Below are 18,277 nucleotides of genomic sequence, written 5' to 3'. Positions count from 1 at the left end.
CAGGCATTATATCCAAACAAAATAGACTAGTGCCGAAGAACGCAACATCAGCTGGCGCTCTGCAAGTGGTGTTTTTGGAAAGCAAAGAATACACGAGGTCGGCCAGTTTCACGCAGGATACTCGGTTTTTCCTGCTCGTTTAAAAGCAGGATAAGTCAAATTTTTTTACGGAGAACATTCCATTACCTTTTTCTTCCGGACACCTAGCTTAATAGAGTTTCGCACTGCAGCATTAAGTGTGTGAGAGCTGTTATGTCGTTTTTGTCGACTATATTTTGCTGTTTTGATAATCAGGAAACAGAAAGACGACAGACTGTCGCGGCATATCCGAAACTTTCGGCAACGCAATCTAATCTACAGAAAGCATTGAACAACAAACCATCTAATACACAGCTGCCGAAAAAGCCAATGAATGCGCCAAGCTCGGACCGTCCCGAACAACCCACTGCCGAGGATGCCAAAGCTCACGATCCAAACGAGCACGCCACGTTGAAGCAAAGTGCGGTTACGGAAATCACCGACTTGAAGGATTATACAGACAGTTCCAAAGACGACGATACGCTGAACCAGATTGCGGAGGCTCCGGACCACCAGACGCAGGTGCTGCAGAAACAGGCAGTTCCCCGGTCTATGGATCCGCTGCCGACCACAACCGCCTCATCTGATCTGTCTGAAGCAGGCGACATAGCAGAAGACGAGGAGGAGGACGCGGTTTTCAACGAGGAGGAGCTTGACGAGGATCAGCTTGTTGACTTGGATCTGACCAGAATACAAACAGATCAGGTGGTGGCGGCGTCGGGATGGTTGCTGGACCCGCCTCCGTCGCATTTACAAGGCAGAAAGTGCCTTGTGCTTGATTTGGACGAAACACTTGTGCACTCTTCCTTCAAGTACATTCGACATTCCGATTTTGTGATTCCGGTGGAGATTGAAAACCAGATGCACAACGTCTACGTGATCAAGCGGCCGGGAGTTGACGAGTTTCTCAAGCGATGCGGAGAGCTGTACGAGGTGGTTGTGTTCACGGCGTCTGTGTCGCGCTACGGCGATCCTTTGCTGGACATTCTGGACGTGCATAAGTCTGTCCACCACAGACTTTTCCGCGAGAGTTGCTACAATTACCAAGGCAATTATATCAAGAATTTATCCCAGATGGGAAGACCACTGAAAGACCTCATCATCATTGACAACTCGCCAGCGTCGTACATATTCCATCCGCAGCACTCAATCCCCATCTCCAGCTGGTTCAGTGACACTCACGACTGCGAGCTCACGGACCTGCTGCCCTTTTTGGAGGACCTCGCCAACAAGGAGGTTGACGACGTGTCTCTCGTTCTGGATGTGAATCTGTGACGCCAAGAGGAGCTGGGCTCTTCTCATTCATAGATGTATACTAATTTCATCATACTTTTACCATGCCACGCGGTGCAAGGGTGTCTCGTATAGAATTCCCTCTCGAAACAAATTCCAGACTGGGGGGGCCCTGCGCGCCTGCGCGTAGGCATATTTTAGCGCGAGTCACTAATGTAATTTTTCTTCATAGGGATGCCGCAAAGATAAAATTGGGGCTGCAAATTCTTGAATTGGAAATCTGTACTACCACAAAATCGAGCGCGTTTCAGACACACAGCCATGACACGGAACTCTGCTGCCAGACGTTCTTTGTGGGGCTCTATCAGGGGGATCAGCAAGCTAAAGGAGGCAGAGGAGGACACTATGATACAGCGACGCAAACAACCGTCTCAGGCGGCGCCCAGCAACAAGCGGCATTCAATGGTGGTGAACATGGACGACTTCAACGCCCTGAGTCGTATCTACAGGCTGGAAGACAAACGAACCACAGAGAACAAGGAAAACATAGGCGTGAAACGCATCAAGCGCCGTTCGATATACGAGGACGAGAGTGACTCGTCGCAGTCGGAAGACGCAAACACGACGGTCGACTCTGGCACGGTTCTGGAGCACCTGGACGGCGACACGAACGACGCGACCACGCTGCTAGACTCGGCATTTGACGACTACAAAATAGCACTCCAGGCATTGTCCATCGAGGACACAGTAAACCAGGATAACAAACTCAAAAAGAGCAGCGCGTTCAGGGACAGAGAGACGTTGGAGGAGATCGCCAAGCAGACGCGCAAAACCGAGCACGCAGAGACCCACGTTGTTGAGCGACGGGGCTACCTACTGATCGAGACAGAATTCTCCTGTCCCGGCGACAGCAGCGAGAAAAAAAGCTACCTGGATACGGATTACGACGATCTATTCGACGAGGTGGCGTGCGAGCCGCACCATTCGCAGCCGGTACAGAGAACTTCACTGTACTTCAAGAGGCTCACAAGTCCTTCCAGATGAGCTTCTCAAGCGTTTCGCTCTTGTTTTTCACCTCGCGGACAAAGCCGAGCGTCTGCAGCTCCGCGAGACTCTTGAAAAACCAGCTGAGGGTCATCTTGTCCCAAGTCAGGTCGTCTATTTCTGCAGGCAGCTGCGTTTGCAAGCACTTCTGTCTCAGTGCGTTTTCGAGCTCCTCGCGCGGCAGCGAGTTCTTGAACACCTGGTAGAAGTCGTAGACGTTGCTGATGACCCCTGCCTCTCGGCTTAATTTATACAACTCGATCACGGACGGTTCAAGGCACCTGTACAGTTTCATGTCGGGATTTTCCGCATCCAGCTCGCTCAGATCGGAATGCACCGTATTGAGCAGGTACTTCTTCGAATTGAGGAGCGAGTCAATACACGTTGCGCGCACTTGGGGGTTGAACGTGTTCGTGATCAGGTCCAGCGCAGAGAGATCGACGCAGCAGATCTCTCTGAACGGGATGTTGTTGAGGTCCAGCTCTTCCAGACAGCCCAAGAGCGCTCTGTTCAGTGCAGCCACGAACCGTTTGGTCTGCGACGCAGAGGACAGCTCCTTGAGGTCGTCGCTCATGAAGAGGGGCCCAAAGTCAGCATCCTCGCGCACAGTTTTGATGAAGGAGTTTACATCGTGCAACGATGAGGACCCGATTTTTTTCCAGAGCTGATGTAGAAAATTGAAGTTCTCGAAGTTGCTGTGCTCCTCCTCGTAACTCACGTTCTTAAAAATCAGTCGGAAAAGATCCAGGTTGTCTGTCCAGATGGACTGTTCTAAGAAGTATTCTTGCATGAAGTTAAGGAGATCCACCAGAGTCTTCATCTGGTAGCGCCAGTGGATGAGCTTATTCAGGCTCTGGCGCAGCAGGTCGCCGAGCGCCGCTTCGTCGTCGGACAGGAGAAGTTTGTGCAGGTTCGCCGCCTGTTCGGCGTTCAGACTCTGTTCGTACCTGCGAACAGACGGGAGTCGTTTGAACACGTCGAAGACGTGCGAGTTGAGCTGTATCTTGGAGAAGTCGCTAGTCCACATTACGCTGAGCGGCTGGCTGTAGTAGTGGCTCATATAGATTACTTTCATGCTGTTGACAAACTGCGAGATGGAGATCTTCGACTTGAGCTCGAGGAACTTGAGCACGAGCCGGGGCTCGAGAATTAGCGAGTCGTACGTGTCGTTGATGTTGAGAAGCACGTTTTCCATGATCTCGTTCACCGCCTGGCCCGTGTTGTCGATCTGGAAATACTTGGGCCGCATGTACTTGACGGTCAGTTTTGGTAGCTTTTCGTGGAATATCTCGAACGGCGTCGACATGCCGATCACCAGTTTGATCTTGGCCCTGTACTGGTTGTTGTAGTTCCACAACACCTTTATTAGAGGCGTGAGGATCGACGTGGGAAACGAGTCGGCGTCCTCGATCATCACTATCAGCCGCTTCTCCTTGGAAAACATCTTCTCCATCAGACTGTCCATGTCGATCGTCCGCGTCTGGCCCTGCTCCTCTTCCTGCTCGCTGTCGATATCGTCGTCCGAGTCGGACACCGGCACGGAGGCTGCGCGGCCGAGGTCTGTCTTGAGCCCGCGCGAGATATCTGTGGCTAGGATCTTCATGGTGAAGCTGACGGTGCTGCAGACCTTGCTGCTCAGTCGGACCACAATGGCGTCGGGGCTTTCTTCCACAAGGTTCTGCCACACATTTTGAAGCAGCAGCGAGTGGTTGGAGATGTTGGGGCCGAGGTTCAAGAGGGCAGTGCTTAGATCTAGAGGCTGGCCCTTGAACACCGTGCTGTTCTCATCTGACGAAAGGTACCGCTGCAGATCCTCAAACATGTTCTTCTCGTTTTTCTGGAGAATCTGGACGATCTGGTCGTGCTGCTTGGCCCAATTGTTGACGAACAGCTCGTATCGACGGTACATGTTCTCCGTGGGCTCGTTGCCGTTCAACAGGCGAACAAAGGGCAACGCGGACTTGGTGGGCACGCCTTCCTGGTAGTAGACGAGCGGGCTGTCTGGCACCGCCACTCGCGCTGCAGGCTTCAGCTCGTAGACCACCTTCTGCGAGTCCATAAAATCGTCAAACGACATGCAAAAAATACTAGATCTAAATTATTAAAATGCGAATTATTTACGTTACAGTAGAGACGAGACCAAGAACCGCTCACTGGCCCGTCTTATTGTTTTCCTTCATCTTGTCGCGCAACTCCATCGCGGTGGATTTTTCCACCTGGTACAGCGAACATATGATGTATCTGCCGTTGAGGTTGAAGCCCTTCATCTTGTCTAGTGCTGTCTGGCAGCTCCTGTAGTTGGTGTACACCACGAGAGCCTGTCCCTTGAGCTCCTTGTCTGCGCCGAGCCGAATCTCGTGGATGTTGCCGAACTTGCCGAAAATCTCGTACAGCTCCGCGGGCTTCACATCGTAGGGCAGATTTTTCACCAGTATGATTGGAAACTCGAACTGGTTGCGGAACAAACTCATAGCTAATAATTTTCGAATTTATAGAGCAAATTAATAAATAAATAAATACTTTAAATCTCTAATAGCCAATGCTCAGTACTCGGCAAGCCGCAGCTTCTTGCCGATGTCTCTGTTGGTGAACACCCGCTGGCGCGCGAACGGCGGCTCTGGAGACTGCTCGCGAGACTTTATGAGGTCCGAGTTCGAGTCCACCTCAAACGAGTCGTAGCCACCCAGAAGACGGATGATGGCAGGTCGCGCCCTGCGGCCGCGTCCCACGCGCAGGTCGTTCAGCTTGTTGGCGATCTCGGTGCCGAACGAGGCCTCGTCGTCGGGCTTCAGCGACTCGACGTACGTGTGCTCCATTTCCAGAAACGAGCTGTTCAGAGTGTCGAGGAACCGCTGCGTCTGGCGGTGCTTCGAGGACGCGCAGATGGTGATGGAGTTGTCCTTGATGATGTAGCCGAGCCCAAACCCGTTTGGCGACACCGGGCCGAAACCAAACAGCTTCAAAGACGGGTTGCCGCAGTTCGACGTCGAGATGATGGTGTTGTTGAGCTTGTCCCAGCCGGCGTCCGCAAAGATGGGCGGGATCTCGCGCAGCGACACGTCCTTGACCGGGTCGCGCGTGTCGCTGAGCGTGTTTTCGTCGTCCGAGTCCGACGTCTCGCCCAGGCTCTCGTCGCTGTAGTATCTCTTCCAGATGCAGAAAAGAGCGTACAGATGTCTGTCCTGGCCGAGCCCCTGCGAGCACTGCTTGGTTCTGGCGGCGTGCGCGTTGCACGCGTCCTTGAGCAGCTGCACCTTGTCGCGCACCGGCACGTTGTCGTCGAGGAATTTCGTGACAAACTCGTTCGACTGCATCGACACCGTGCGGACGGCCTCTGTGCGGCCGTGCAAGAACTGCTTCGTCATGGCCGGCTCGTACGTGGACTCGATCTTCCCGTAGAGCGCGTAGTACGCGAGCTGGAACGCCATCTGGACGTACGCGTCGGGCGACATGCCCATTTTCTTGATGCGCTCCATTCCGTACGACTTGAACTCGAGCGTAGCAAACTCGTTCTGGTTGATGAGGTCGCTGAGCCGCGTTTCGCCGAACCGCAGCGCCAGCGACAGCTCTGTCGTCAGCTTCCACTCGAGCTTGCGTGGCGACGTCACCACGTTGCCAAACGTGGACGGGTCTCTGGTAGCAGGGTCTGGCGAGTACGATTTCCAGAGCGACGGCGAGTTGGCGTTGATGGTGCGCGCAAAGCGCAGGATCGAGTCTGTGTAGATGTCGGACGCGAAGCGCAGCACGGTGTGGCCGTCGACGCCCGTGTGCTCGAAGTTGATGCCGACCTTGGCGTCCTTGGTGACGATGAGCTGCAACTTGTCGTACCACCTGTTGGTGCACGTGCCGACCTGGACGCCGTTCTCGAGGCGGGACTCGCCGCACAGGAAGTTCTTGGCCATGCGCGTGAGGTCGTTGCCGACCTCGACGTGGTCCAGCACGACGACGAAGAGCGCCGAGTCGAGCACGCGGACGATCTCTGCGTTGTCTGGGTCGCGGACGATTTTCTCGCGCAGACCGGCCCAGATGCGGCGGTTTTCCGTCGTGAGCACGCCGAACGACGACTTGGCCACGTCGCGGACGCTCGTCGTCTCGGAGTCCTCGACGATGCTCTGCAGATTGAGCCTGATGTCGGCCTCGGTGAGGATCAGGTCGTTGTTGCTGTCCATCACGTCGAACCAGTAGAACTGCGACCGGCTGAGCACGACGATGTGCCGCGACTGCGCGTCGGTCTGCAGCACGCAGCCCGTGTGCGTGGGCACGCGGCTGGAGCCAAACAGCTTGGGGTACTGGTCCATGTCGAGAACGACGCCGTTCTTGAGTCGATCGACGCTGAGCTCGTTGCGGCGCAGGGCGCGCACAAAGCGCAGGCTCGAGGTGGCCAGGCTCGCGGCCCGCGACAGCTGCGTCGACCGCAGCGGCGTCGGGTCGTCCTCCAGCATGATGAACGGGTTCAGGTTGAGCACGACCGGCGAATCGTAGTTCAGGTACGAGTCGTACCAGAACTGCTCGATATACGAGTCCCTGGTCTTGGCGTACTCGAGCAGCTGGTTCTGGAGCACGGGGCCCGACGTCTCGAGAAACCGGCGGCAGCTCGCGACCGTCTGCGCGTGCTCGTGCTCTGTCTGGAGGGGCTTGAGCACGTCGAGGTATTTCTGGACGGTCTGCTCGAGCGGCGGGACAGGGAGCTTCTTGAGGGTGTGCTGGTATTCGAAGGTCGTCATGGGGGCCTGGTGGGCGCGCGGCCGTATTTAAGCGGTCGGCATGGTCATTGCTTTGGCTACTGTCGTGACCGGGTGACGGCTTATCGGAGTGCACAGCCCGGAAAAAATATTTTGATGCATGGTCACGGGGAGAGAAATCTATTGGGTCTATCTAGCAAAGCGGGCTTTCCAGCAGCCCTGGACAGCGGAGCGGTCACTGGCGGTTGAGCCGCTCGAGCACGGGTTTGGGGTCGGGAGCCGTGTCCGCAGGAATGAGCAGGCCGTCCCTGACGCTCCAGCCGGGGCTGTCGTGGGTGGCGGCCAGCAGCGAGTTGAGCTCGCGCACCTGGGCGCCGAGCAGCAGGTCGCTGCTGGCGCGGATGCGGAGCGAGACGCGGTCGGAAGGGTCGTCTAGAGAGTACAGACTGTCAAAGTCTGTGGCGGAGGAGGCAGAGATCGAGCCGGCTTGGTGCGCACGGCCGGCGGACCGCTGCTGGTGCCTGAGGAAGTACTCGTCCGCGATGTCTGGCGCGCCGTGGTCGCGCGGAGCGGCGTGCGGTGGCGGTGCAGGCATGAGCGGGCTGAGCAGCTTGAGGTTGGCGGAGGGCGAGGTGGCGGGCGAGGTGTTGGCGGAGGAGGCAGAGATGACCGACGAGAGCGAGTCGGACGTCGTGGCGATCGGGACGGGCAAGACTGCGCGCCTCAGCTTCCTCGTGAGCTTGCCGAGCGGGCTGGACAGACACAGCAGGGGCGACGCCAGCGAGCAGCGCCGGCCGGCGCCGTGGTCTGAAGACCGTCTGTGGAGGTGGGTGCGCCACGAGCGGGAGCGGCCCTCGCCGCTGAGGTCGCCCGAGGCGTCTGTGCCCACAGAGAGCGACCTGCTCTTGAAGAAGTCCGCCTTGAAGTGCTGGAACTCGTCGCGGCCAGGCGTGCTATCTATGGCGCTGATGTTCATTGGGGTTCATAAGCGTGTGCGCCAAGGAAGGACAAGCTGCTTTATATATGTGTACGGCCCCGTCTGCACATTCTGGATCCCTTATATAGAAAAACGGCCTCCCATTCGAAGTTACATACTGAATCGTTCGGGCACGGCAACAATAGCCATTCACGCACCGTCGCTCGGCTTATGTGAGCAGGGCTGGCCAGCCAGCAGAGGCTATTGTTCCAACAAGAGACGCTTTTTTCCACAAGGCCCCCCGGACACCAAATCGGCTCCTCTTTTCCGGATTGGGCAGTTATGAGGTGCATATTTCGGCTTGCCGACCGATTCGATTGTCCTACTGATTGTTCCGCCTGTCGACGTTCTTGCGTCTGTACCAGCTAACAAAGTCGCGGACGCTTGTTCTCACACGTCGAAAATCGTTGGAGTTGATCGCCGTTTCCACCGTCCGCAGCAACTTGAGCCGCTCGCTGTCGCTCACGCTGCCCGCCGGGAGCCCCAGCATCGCCCGGTCCAGCCACCCCAGCCCCACCTTCGAGCCGCCCTGCAGCGTGCTCAGCTTCACCAGCTTCACCACGAGCTCGTTCGCCTCCGGCCAGCAGTCCGACGGGAACGTGAAAATTAGGCCGCGCAGCAGCTTAGTCAGCAGCTCCTCGCCCGTCGCAACGGCGAAGCCCAGCACCTTCAGTTTCAGGCCCTCGGGGATGTCGTCCACCATCGACACCGGCGGCGTCTCGAAACCCCACGAGTACAGGTCGACCAGAAACTGCAGCACCGCCGAGACCGTGCCGTACTCCAGATACGTCTCCAGCGCCCGCACCGCCACCCGGTACATCGGCTCCACGAGACTGCTCCCGAGCAGCTTCACGGGCAGGAACATGAGCACGTCGTTGCTCATCCGGAAAAAGTCCTCCACCAGCTCTGTGTACTCCGGGACCTCGTCTTTGCCGAGCTCGTCGAAATTCTTGACGAAGTTTCCGGTCTGCTGCACCGCAAAGCCCCATACTGCTTCCTTGACGTCTGCGGCCACCTCGTCCTCGGCCGCGTACTCCTTGATCAGCGCCCCAGAGACCCACAAATAGCACCCATGTCTGTAGTTCTGGAACCCAGAAACGAGCAGCTCCGCGGTCGTCGGCACCACCGGCAGCAGGTACGTCTTGTAACTCTGGAGCGACCGTCTCACGAGCTTCATGCACCGCTCGCTCACCTTGACCGAGCGGCCGTGTGTCTCGACGAGCCGCACCACCAGGGGCCACACGATCTCCATGACGATCCGGGCCACCGGGTGGCTCGCGTTCGAGAAGCTCTTGGGCCTGAGCGCGTCCACGTAGATGGTGAGGATCTCGACCGTGTCGGCGATCTGCGTCCGCAGCTTGTCGAGGTCCTGCGCGGTGGCCGGCCGCGCGCCGCAGTACTGGTCCAGTTTCTCCAAAGTCGGCTTCCAGAACATCAGTGTGATGTTGTGCAGCTTGTCCTGGTCACGCTCCTCCTTCAGAATGTGTGCTATGCCTTCCGTGATGTCGTACAGCGAGTCGATGTCCAGCGACGGCTCCACGTGCGAGTAGAAGTTGTAGAGCTGCTCCAGGTAGTTGCTCAGCAGCGATGCGCAGTCCATACAGAAGTACTTGAGCGCGTGCGACGCGGCAATGATGATGTCCATGTTCTGCTGCTGCTGGAAGCCGCTCGTGATGTAGTTGAGCTGCTCCTCCAGATGCTCCGGATGCTTGGCCGTCCACTCGGTGTAGCGGCCCAGCACCAGCGTCGCCGCGTACCGGATCTTTGGGTTTTCCGGCAGCTGCACCAGATACCGCATGATCTGGGGCAGGATCTTGCTTTCGCTCGTGCCGACCTCCTTGGCCATCGCGCGCATGCTGAAGAGCGGCGCCTCGATCTCCTGCCACGTGACCGGCTGCCCCTGCATTTGCAGGTTCATCTGGCTCTGCAGGATCCGGAACGGGATGTCCAGGGCCACCGGCGCGCCGATCACCGCGCAGCAGTCCTTCAGCACGTCTCCCATGTCGTAGCGGAACTCCTTGAACTTGTCCTCGGCCTCCTTGTCGTTGTGGAAGAGGTCGCGCAGCTCGGTCGAGTTAGACGTTGTCGGGTACCGCAGATGCTTGATCATGATCTCCACCAGCTGGGTGTACGTCGGGGTGAAACAGGCGCGAGCCTCGCGCCGGGCGTCGGAGACCAGCAACGTCTTGAGGTCGTACCAGAACTTGAACGTGTACTTGACCACGTCGAGGTCCTCCTCGTACGCCGTGAGCTGCAGGATGATGTCGACGAGCGGCTTGAAGTTGTACGGGTCTTTCGCGATGTGCACGTGCCACGCCTCGCCCGCGGTCGCAAACAGCTCTGTGAACCGCTCCACTTTTTCCGGGTCGTCCTGCGTCTGCGCCATGAGCGGCTTCAGCTTGAGCAGCTGCTCGTACAGAGCCACCACGACGCTGTCGTTGTTGCAGTCGGCGGTCTCGCCGACAATCGTCGACAGACACTCGATCGCGGTGTCGAACGTGTCGTCGGCGAGCAGGCCGTCGAAGATCAGCGTGCACAGCGCGTTGTTGGACAGGACCTGCTCGAACGGTATGTCGATGATCCACGACTTAATGCAGGACAGAACAAGCCTGTTGGTGGACGCAGAGTTCGACGCGCGCGACTCGGCCAGCGTCGTGAGAATGTACAGCACGGACTGCACGTTTGCGGCCAGAAGCTCGTTTGCGCGGACCTCGAACTCCTCGTCGGTCAGCGGCGTCTTTTTCACGTCGAGCAGCTCCTCGGGCAGGATTTGCAGGAACTCCAGCAGCGTGTCGGTGGCCGGGCCCGAGAGCACAGAAACGACCTCGTCGACAGCGTTTTTCCAGTCCAGGTACTGCAGCGCAAAGTTGGCCAGCGTGATGCACAGCTGTGTGACGACAAGCCGCTGCTTGCCCGTGTAGGCGACCATCAGCTGGAGAAGCGAGCTCTTGAGGGCCGGCAGCTGGTCGTGCGGCAGCTGCGCAAAGTCGTACTGGACCTTGGAACGCAGCGTCTGGGCGGCAAAGACGCTGGCCTGCACAGACGAGGACGGCTGGGCGAGGATGTCGAACGCGGTCTGCCAGGCCTGCTCCGACCGCTGGAACGCCAGCAGGTACTCGTTGGCCTGCTCCTTTACCACGGGGTCGGAGTTCCCATAGAGAGTTTCCAGCGCCTGGTTCAATTGAACGGGCACTGACATAACAAGACGAATGTGAATAATGGGTTAGGAGCGAAAAATGGAAATGAAAAAAAAAAAATAATGGAATTAAATAAAATAAAACACAATATTTTTAGCATGTCCGGCCGCAGACAGAAAGTGATGGTTCCGCCCATCAACCAGCTCTTCAAGTATCTCCAGCAGCAGTCGCGCGTGACGGTCTGGCTGTACGAGCAGACGGGCGTGCGAATTGCGGGCGTGATCCGCGGGTTCGATGAGTTCATGAACGTCGTGTTGGATGAAGCGGTAGAGGTCGACACGGCTACGAAGAAAGAGCGCAAACTGGGCAGAATTCTGTTGAAGGGCGACAACATCACGCTGATAAGCGGCCAATAGAAATGCATTGGTACTCAGAAACCGTCTACTTGCAGCTTCCGCTCGACGTCCGGGTACGCTGCCAACACCTGGGCAAACTCGTCGGGATGCGTGGCCTTATAAACCTCGGGGTCCTTGGCGAGCATGATAAAGAACGTGACGGCGCCGCTGTGCACGACGCTGGTGGCCACGCTGGCCACAAAGAAGCCGAACGCGCTCGCAAATAGCACCGTCATAACGACCTCCACGTTGACGTCCACCACGCCGTCGGTGTTCTGGGCCCACGCGGGTTGCACAGTGAACAGGAAAACCGCAGACACGAGACCGCACGCGTACGCGACAAGCAGCGAGTACAGGCCCAACGCCGTGTTGATCAGGCAGTCGTTGATGAGCGCACTGAGGCCTCTTTGCTCGACGAGCGCAAACGCTCCACGCGCAGCGTGCAGGAAGTCAAGCCCGTAGAGCGACACCAGCGAATACGCCTTCTCGTTGAGCCATCTCACCATGGCCTCCATAATAGAAGCGAAGATCTCGATGATGTAGAAACCAATGTAGCCTGCCAGTCCTCCCTCCTGGGCTGCCCACTGCTTGGCCAGGCCGGCCACGTTGCTGAGCGTCTGGATCACAGAGACAATGAGCGAGCCAAAGCAGATGGAGCCGAACGAGTACGTCACGCTGCGCCTGAAGGCCGCAAGGCCGGCGTTTTGCGGACACCTTTCTGCGTGCGAAAGGTAGTACCACGAGCCGTACACACCGGCCACCGTCGAGTGCAGCACGTTCTTGAGCACCTCGGCGATGTAGAAGCCTGCGAACAGCACGAAAATGCCGGTAGCCACAAACATGGTCTTGTTTTTCAGCTGGCCGGTCTCGTCCAGCCCCCATTTCACCATGGTTCCGTAAACGACGAGCACGGTAGCCAGACTGAACACGGCGGAAACGAGCGTGCCGGCGGCCGATATCTTCCACGTCACGGGGTTGTTCTGGGCCACGTCAATGACCTGTTTCAGCAGCAGCGAGCTGAGCGGAATGCGACGGCGCACGCTCAGGTACCCCAGGATACTGACCAGCGCCAGGACGCTAAACATGACGCCGGCCCACAGATTGTCGTTGGACAGCGCGCCCACGGCCAGGAGCGACGCGGCAGCCACGTTAAGCAGACATCCCACGTTGAAAAACGCTGCAGGCCATTTCCGCAGCACCACAATGCCGCCGTACGTGCAAGCCACGCCGGTGGCAAACACGAGGCAGATCAGTCTTGCCTGCTCACGGTTGACGTTTGCAACCTCCACGACAACATCGTGCGTGGTGAACACGAGCAGTCCCATAAACAGCACTAGAACCACTTGGAACACCACTGCAAACGGCCAATCCTTCCATGTGGGCTGCTCCACGCGGAAACTCTCCTCGAAGTCGTCCGAGGGCAGCGGTTTCTTCACATCCAATTTGTACTTCTCGCCGCCGGCGCCGACCTCAATGTCGTCGTTGCAATAGGCGGGCGGAGCGGCCTCGTCATAGCCGGGCAAATCGTCTTGGTAAGGGGACATGCAAAAATTAGGGCGAATAAATTATTTGTATTATTTAAATGAAATTAGAGCTAAATTAAACTTATTTTTCTGGGGTGTAGAGATTAGGAACCTGCACCCATGTGACCTGTCGCATCGGTCTTTGGAGTTTTATCTTTCCAGCCCAGCTGTAAACCAGCCATCCGCTGCTGAAGGCCGGCCCGTCGTATATAAGCCCGGCAAGCTGCTCTTGCGGGGACATGTCTTACCTCATCGTGCTACTGCTGCTGGCTCCGGCACTAGGTCTATCGCCCGAGTCGATAGCCAGCACGCTGGAGCAGCTTAGGGAGGAGCACCAGCTCGAAACTGCGTCTCTCGCCTTCCCGTCCTGCGTCCTTGAAGTGCTCTCGACGATCATGCCGCAGTGTCACGGGGGCCAGTCGGCGCTGACGGAGCACGAGAAGCAGGACACCGCGATCCGGCTCACAATGTGCATATTTGACCGCCGGGACGGCTCCAACGGCTCTATGTCGCTGCCGGTGGAGTGCTGGAGCCACGATAACGGCGAGTGTATGGCAAAACTCGCCTCAAATCCCGTCTGGTGGACCACTTTCTTTGGCTACCTGAATTTGGTAGAGCAGCTGTGCCATTACTACAGCGAGCCGTACGAAACGCAGAGACTGCTCGAGACGTACCGGGACGTTTGGCAAAAGCTCGACGGGCTTGTTGCCGCGCTCGGCCGGGTCGACGACCTCGGAACGGGCGTTCTGGACCGGCTCAGACAGAATTTGGTAGCAACATTCGACTCGTTGCAGCTGGAATTCCGGACGCGGTTTGAGGAGATGACAAAAACGGCAGAAACTCAGCTGAATACGGCGTTTGCGTCCGTAGACCTCAAGGTGGACTCGCTGCTCGCAAATATGTGCAGAGTGAGCGAGAATATGGAGAACATGCACGTCGAGGCGGTGAAGATGGCAGAGAATTTTTTCACAGAGCTCAATAAATGGCACGACCGAAGCGTGCAGGAGCTCGCGCAGCGGATGGAGGCGTTGAACACCGAGCTGCGAAAAAACACCGAGCTGGAAACCGAACGGCTGATAAGCAGCCTGTCCGCGGAACACGAGATGATGGCCCAGCAACAGAGGAAGATGCACAGCGAGACGGCGACGCGGTTTCGGGAGTGGGAAAAGCGGCTTGAGACGATGAACCAGTACTTGAGCAGCTCGCTAGCTCGGTTCGAACAGCTGCAGGACGTGATGGACAGGTTCAATGTGCTGGGGCAGATGAGCCGCGTGGTGTACGGGTGTGGTTTACTGGGGGTGCTGGTGGTTGGGTATTTTGTGAAATTCGAAAGGCTGCTGGTTATCGTGTCATTTGTGGGTGGGGCGTACATGGGCGCTGGCACTTTGGACTGGCTGGGGTGGTGAGATGGCTTGTGGGGTGGACACAAGTGCCACACCATCGCAGAGACAGTGTCTGAATTGTGATTTTGCACTGCATGAAAACAGTCTTGTTTGGGGCTGCACTACGCTAGGCTGCGCGCATGAGCTCGGGTGGAAGTGTCGAAAGAAATACACACCCCTATTGGGTTAGACACATGTTCGCATGGCAATCGACGGTTCGGGAAAATGTGAAATTTTCAGTTTACTAATCGGGTAACGGCACATGGAGATTGGGCAGTACACATTGTATCGATTACCCACAATACATCAAATGGTGCTACGGTGTCTTCCGGTCACTCGCGAATTTTAGCTAAGCATGAGTAAGCCGGCCGAGAGACACAATAACAATAAGATCAGATCCGGTCATCCCACTGTTTGTTCCCCAAGCAATATGACGCTAGGCGAGCACAAAGGACACTGCAAAGCAGCAACCTGTCCCCTGCCCCTAGCCCCTACTTAAGACAGCAGACGGAAAGAATTCGGACCGCGGGAATAATTGTTTGTCACACTAGCCTGACTTTTTTCTTCTTTTTCGGCATTTCAAGGAGCCGCTGACAGAAAAAGAGCAGATCTGTGATCCTGCTAGAAAAAAGAAGGTTGCGGTTTTCGAGAAGGCTCAAAGAGGCGAGTTTACCTTTTTCGTGGTCCGAAGCGGATGCGAGTGCATTTGGCCAAAATGTTGATCTGTTTCAAGATCGCCCCAGCCTATTTGATATGCATTGTTTGGTGCGGCGGGTGTATCGAAAGGGCATGAAGCTTGTCTCATAACAAGCTATTGATCGCGGTTTGTGTTAGCTATTGACGGCCAACAAGCCATCTTGAGCGGGACTTATTGTTTGTGCTAACAATAGTTTTGGGTCGGCGCACGAGAGAGTACCACACTAAACCCTTATGCAACTAAAATTTCACAATACGGCCGGTTAAACGTAACAAGCAGATCTAAAAACAGACTGCTAAAATTAACAATAATACCTCTCCCAAAACATGTAACATCGTCTCGATTTATCGAATTTGCAATTGGCGCAATTTCCCTTTGCATTCTTCTATATCGCCAAACATGTAACTTGAACTATAGACGTGCTGTATGACACAAACGCCAAGAATGATATCACTCGAAAACGCCAGCATGGCCAAATTAGATCCGGACCCCCTCCAGAGCTTGTCGCGGCGCAGCCTTGGCCCCATTCTGCGGTGACGCCCACCGCTGCTAAACTACACCACACCAAGCAACTCGAGCCCTCCGCAGACCGAACCCGAAACCGCATGGACATGCATGCAACCGGTTTAGCTACTAAAAGTAGCATAAATTCTCTCCACAATAGCAGCCTTAATTCCCTTTGCAATCGTATCTGCACGCAGCTGCAACCATCGATTTTACCACCATGCCAAGTTTTTTGTCTGATCTGTCAGCCCTCTGCCCACCTAAATATAAGCATGTCACTTTCCTCAATGCTCACCTCACAACACAGACATTTTTATATCCCATGACGTCTTCTTTTGAAAGACCTGGAAAACTTTTGTTGCCTCCTGTGCAACAAAGGGAAGAGATCCCTTCTTTGAGGAATCTCAACTTGCCCACTCCAGTGGTCTCCAACTACCACCTGCCACCTATGCCTCTCTCGGACATCAACGATGCCTCGCCGTATAGACGCTTATCCTTCCAGAACACTCTTCACTACTACTCTCCCCCAATGAACAATTATCCATCTTTCCCTCCTCCGCTGAAAATGCAGTCTCCGCAAACGCTGTCGCCTCTTCCGCACCTCGCCCAGACCTCGTCAGCTGCTAGTGTGAGAGGACCAGCGCATCTGCCTTCGCCGTACGGGGCCCAGCCAATGTCTGCCAACCGCAGCATGTCGTATCCTACGCCCCTCTCCCAACCCCCAAAGGACCGTGGATCTCCCCCTTCTGAAGCGAACAAACGCAAGAGACGCAAGGCACACGAGGTGGTACGGCTCTACAAATGCAATCACGAGTCGTGCCAGAAGGCCTACGGAACACTCAACCACCTAAACTCGCACATTGTGCTCCAAAAACACGGCCAAAAACGGTCTCCCTCGGAATTCAAAGAACTCAGAGAGGAGCTGAAACGCAAGCGGAAGCTCGAGAAGGCCAGCTCCCGACTGAGCGAACGCGAAAAACAGCAAAATATTATCTATTCGCAGATACAGAACGAGCAGGACCACGAGCGGGCTCGGGATGGTCAATCGTACAAGACTGCTACCCCCAAAGACAGCTACTACGTGCTCAACATGCTCCCGCCCCTCCTACGCCCCAAATACACGCCTCTCCACGACCAGCCAAGACTGTACTAATCCAACCACAAATGTTCGGTTTTCGTTACCAAGCGCGCAGCGAGCCGGTCTGAACATTCGACTTTGCCATCCACAACTTTCATATGGACCCCTTTCACTTCTAGCTCGATTTCGTGTTGCGCGAGTGTCTGAATGGACACGCTTGTGACGTTTTGGACCGGTCCCGCGGCCGCCTGTCCTTGCTTGAGAATGTCCAGGTTGTCCTTCACCATGTCGTTCAACCAAAGCTCCTCGGCCTGCTGCGACTCGGCCTCCCTGTGTTCGCGGCGCACCAGGTTGCGCATAAGGTTGTTCACCAGACACCAGCTGCGCAGCCCGCTGACCAGCGGCCGCAGTTTTTCCAGCCGCGCGAGCTTCACTTTATACAGTTTCACAAATTTGCAACCAGTAAGGAAAAACACGTCATGCTTTGACCCCTTCCCGTCCGAGAACCTGTGGCTGTACTCTTCATTTACCTCCTCGTAGAAGCTGTCCAGCACGTCCGCCGTGCTGTTGAAAACATTGTTGTCCGGCCCCAGCAGCTCGTATTCTTCCAAGTTCAGCTCCAATAGCAGGTCTTCGGGAATCCACACCGGCGGACACGGCTCCAGAACCAGAAACTCCAGGCTCACGTCCGGCTTCCACTCCCCGTTATACCACTCGGTCGCGCGCTTCGCATTCGCCGGCTCCGCACTTTCCAGCCGCGGGCTCTCGGCTATTTTAAAGTGGAGCAAGTAGTCTGGGTGAGGCAGGCCGGGCAGAAACCGGTCGTCGTGCCAGTACTTCACAAACAGCCCGATCTTGTCGCTGTGGTTCACCAACACCTGGCCGAAACCCCGCACGCCGCACTCCAGGTCGCTCGCCGCCTCGCCCGCCGTCAGCGGATCCTGCGGGGCCTGGCAGTGCTGCTGCTTCTCGGCCTCTGCCGCCTTGAGTAAATTGTACGTGAGCAGGTTAAACGTGTTGAAGAGGTCGAACGGCGCCGGCACAGAAAGTCTGTCGAGCTGGCCCAGAAGCCGCAGGTTCTTGTTGAAGTTGTCGAGCGTGGCTGCCTGCAGGTTGTCGTGCAGAACGCGCTCCACCTTGACGAAGTCGCCGAAGCCTTCGACAAAGTCGTAGCTGCGCGCGTCGATCGACTCGATGCTGATGGCGCTCGACAACGCCACGTTCCTGACGCGGCCGTCCTGGAAATCGATGTCGATCAGCAGGATCTTGCCGCTGAGCGACAGCCGCTCGATCTGCGTGCCGTCGCGGCCCTCTGGCGACGCCGACCGGCTGTCGGAGAACGCAAACACCAGGTCGTTCTGCTCGTTCATCGCCAGCACGTCCGAGAACGTCTCGAACCCGTAGATGTTGGCCAGCCGTTTGATGCCGTCGACGGTGACGCGACCGGGCCGCTTCAGCAGGATCTCCGAGATCCGCGACAGCGGCGCAATGAGCTCTGTGTCTACGCTCGGCATAAAATGTACCAAGTATTTTATTAAGTCTGGTGCA

At 56.4% G+C, this 18,277-nt stretch overlaps 12 protein-coding genes across 12 annotated transcripts; 4 read left to right on the top strand and 8 right to left on the bottom strand.

Moving 5' to 3' along the window:
- Nucleotides 1–252: 252 nt before the first annotated feature.
- KL911_000965 (uncharacterized protein) lies at nucleotides 253–1,353 on the top strand (the record flags this gene model as incomplete). Its single annotated transcript, XM_043201277.1, has 1 exon — nucleotides 253–1,353. The coding sequence occupies one exon, from the start codon at nucleotides 253–255 to the stop codon at nucleotides 1,351–1,353; it is 1,101 nt and encodes a 366-aa protein (XP_043056529.1).
- Nucleotides 1,354–1,632: 279 nt separating this feature from the next.
- Nucleotides 1,633–2,191, top strand: KL911_000964 (uncharacterized protein; the record flags this gene model as incomplete). Its single annotated transcript, XM_043201276.1, has 2 exons — nucleotides 1,633–2,093; nucleotides 2,173–2,191. The coding sequence occupies 2 exons, from the start codon at nucleotides 1,633–1,635 to the stop codon at nucleotides 2,189–2,191; spliced, it is 480 nt and encodes a 159-aa protein (XP_043056528.1).
- A 144-nt stretch (nucleotides 2,192–2,335) lies between these two features.
- KL911_000963 (uncharacterized protein) lies at nucleotides 2,336–4,432 on the bottom strand (the record flags this gene model as incomplete). Its single annotated transcript, XM_043201275.1, has 1 exon — nucleotides 2,336–4,432. One exon carries the CDS (start codon nucleotides 4,430–4,432, stop codon nucleotides 2,336–2,338), a length of 2,097 nt encoding a protein of 698 aa, XP_043056527.1.
- Nucleotides 4,433–4,505: 73 nt separating this feature from the next.
- KL911_000962 (uncharacterized protein) lies at nucleotides 4,506–4,826 on the bottom strand (the record flags this gene model as incomplete). Its single annotated transcript, XM_043201274.1, has 1 exon — nucleotides 4,506–4,826. One exon carries the CDS (start codon nucleotides 4,824–4,826, stop codon nucleotides 4,506–4,508), a length of 321 nt encoding a protein of 106 aa, XP_043056526.1.
- Nucleotides 4,827–4,898: 72 nt separating this feature from the next.
- Nucleotides 4,899–7,079, bottom strand: KL911_000961 (uncharacterized protein; the record flags this gene model as incomplete). Its single annotated transcript, XM_043201273.1, has 1 exon — nucleotides 4,899–7,079. One exon carries the CDS (start codon nucleotides 7,077–7,079, stop codon nucleotides 4,899–4,901), a length of 2,181 nt encoding a protein of 726 aa, XP_043056525.1.
- Nucleotides 7,080–7,272: 193 nt separating this feature from the next.
- Nucleotides 7,273–8,013, bottom strand: KL911_000960 (uncharacterized protein; the record flags this gene model as incomplete). Its single annotated transcript, XM_043201272.1, has 2 exons — nucleotides 7,273–7,789; nucleotides 7,877–8,013. 2 exons carry the CDS (start codon nucleotides 8,011–8,013, stop codon nucleotides 7,273–7,275), a joined length of 654 nt encoding a protein of 217 aa, XP_043056524.1.
- A 322-nt stretch (nucleotides 8,014–8,335) lies between these two features.
- Nucleotides 8,336–11,212, bottom strand: KL911_000959 (uncharacterized protein; the record flags this gene model as incomplete). Its single annotated transcript, XM_043201270.1, has 1 exon — nucleotides 8,336–11,212. One exon carries the CDS (start codon nucleotides 11,210–11,212, stop codon nucleotides 8,336–8,338), a length of 2,877 nt encoding a protein of 958 aa, XP_043056523.1.
- Nucleotides 11,213–11,308: 96 nt separating this feature from the next.
- KL911_000958 (uncharacterized protein) lies at nucleotides 11,309–11,566 on the top strand (the record flags this gene model as incomplete). The annotated part of the gene is made up of 1 exon (XM_043201269.1): nucleotides 11,309–11,566. One exon carries the CDS (start codon nucleotides 11,309–11,311, stop codon nucleotides 11,564–11,566), a length of 258 nt encoding a protein of 85 aa, XP_043056522.1.
- Nucleotides 11,567–11,580: 14 nt separating this feature from the next.
- Nucleotides 11,581–13,089, bottom strand: KL911_000957 (uncharacterized protein; the record flags this gene model as incomplete). The annotated part of the gene is made up of 1 exon (XM_043201268.1): nucleotides 11,581–13,089. The coding sequence occupies one exon, from the start codon at nucleotides 13,087–13,089 to the stop codon at nucleotides 11,581–11,583; it is 1,509 nt and encodes a 502-aa protein (XP_043056521.1).
- Nucleotides 13,090–13,307: 218 nt separating this feature from the next.
- KL911_000956 (uncharacterized protein) lies at nucleotides 13,308–14,474 on the top strand (the record flags this gene model as incomplete). Its single annotated transcript, XM_043201267.1, has 1 exon — nucleotides 13,308–14,474. The coding sequence occupies one exon, from the start codon at nucleotides 13,308–13,310 to the stop codon at nucleotides 14,472–14,474; it is 1,167 nt and encodes a 388-aa protein (XP_043056520.1).
- A 1,017-nt stretch (nucleotides 14,475–15,491) lies between these two features.
- KL911_000955 (uncharacterized protein) lies at nucleotides 15,492–16,344 on the bottom strand (the record flags this gene model as incomplete). Its single annotated transcript, XM_043201266.1, has 2 exons — nucleotides 15,492–15,639; nucleotides 16,253–16,344. The coding sequence occupies 2 exons, from the start codon at nucleotides 16,342–16,344 to the stop codon at nucleotides 15,492–15,494; spliced, it is 240 nt and encodes a 79-aa protein (XP_043056519.1).
- A 456-nt stretch (nucleotides 16,345–16,800) lies between these two features.
- On the bottom strand, nucleotides 16,801–18,243 carry KL911_000954 (uncharacterized protein; the record flags this gene model as incomplete). The annotated part of the gene is made up of 1 exon (XM_043201265.1): nucleotides 16,801–18,243. The coding sequence occupies one exon, from the start codon at nucleotides 18,241–18,243 to the stop codon at nucleotides 16,801–16,803; it is 1,443 nt and encodes a 480-aa protein (XP_043056518.1).
- Nucleotides 18,244–18,277: the final 34 nt, after the last annotated feature.

This window comes from Ogataea haglerorum, assembly GCF_019207285.1.
Source record: "Ogataea haglerorum isolate 81-453-3 chromosome Unknown 81-453-3_NODE_2_length_903871_cov_94.662503, whole genome shotgun sequence".
Taxonomy (NCBI): Eukaryota; Fungi; Ascomycota; class Pichiomycetes; order Pichiales; family Pichiaceae; genus Ogataea; species Ogataea haglerorum.
This window is presented reverse-complemented; position numbering and strand designations above follow the sequence as displayed.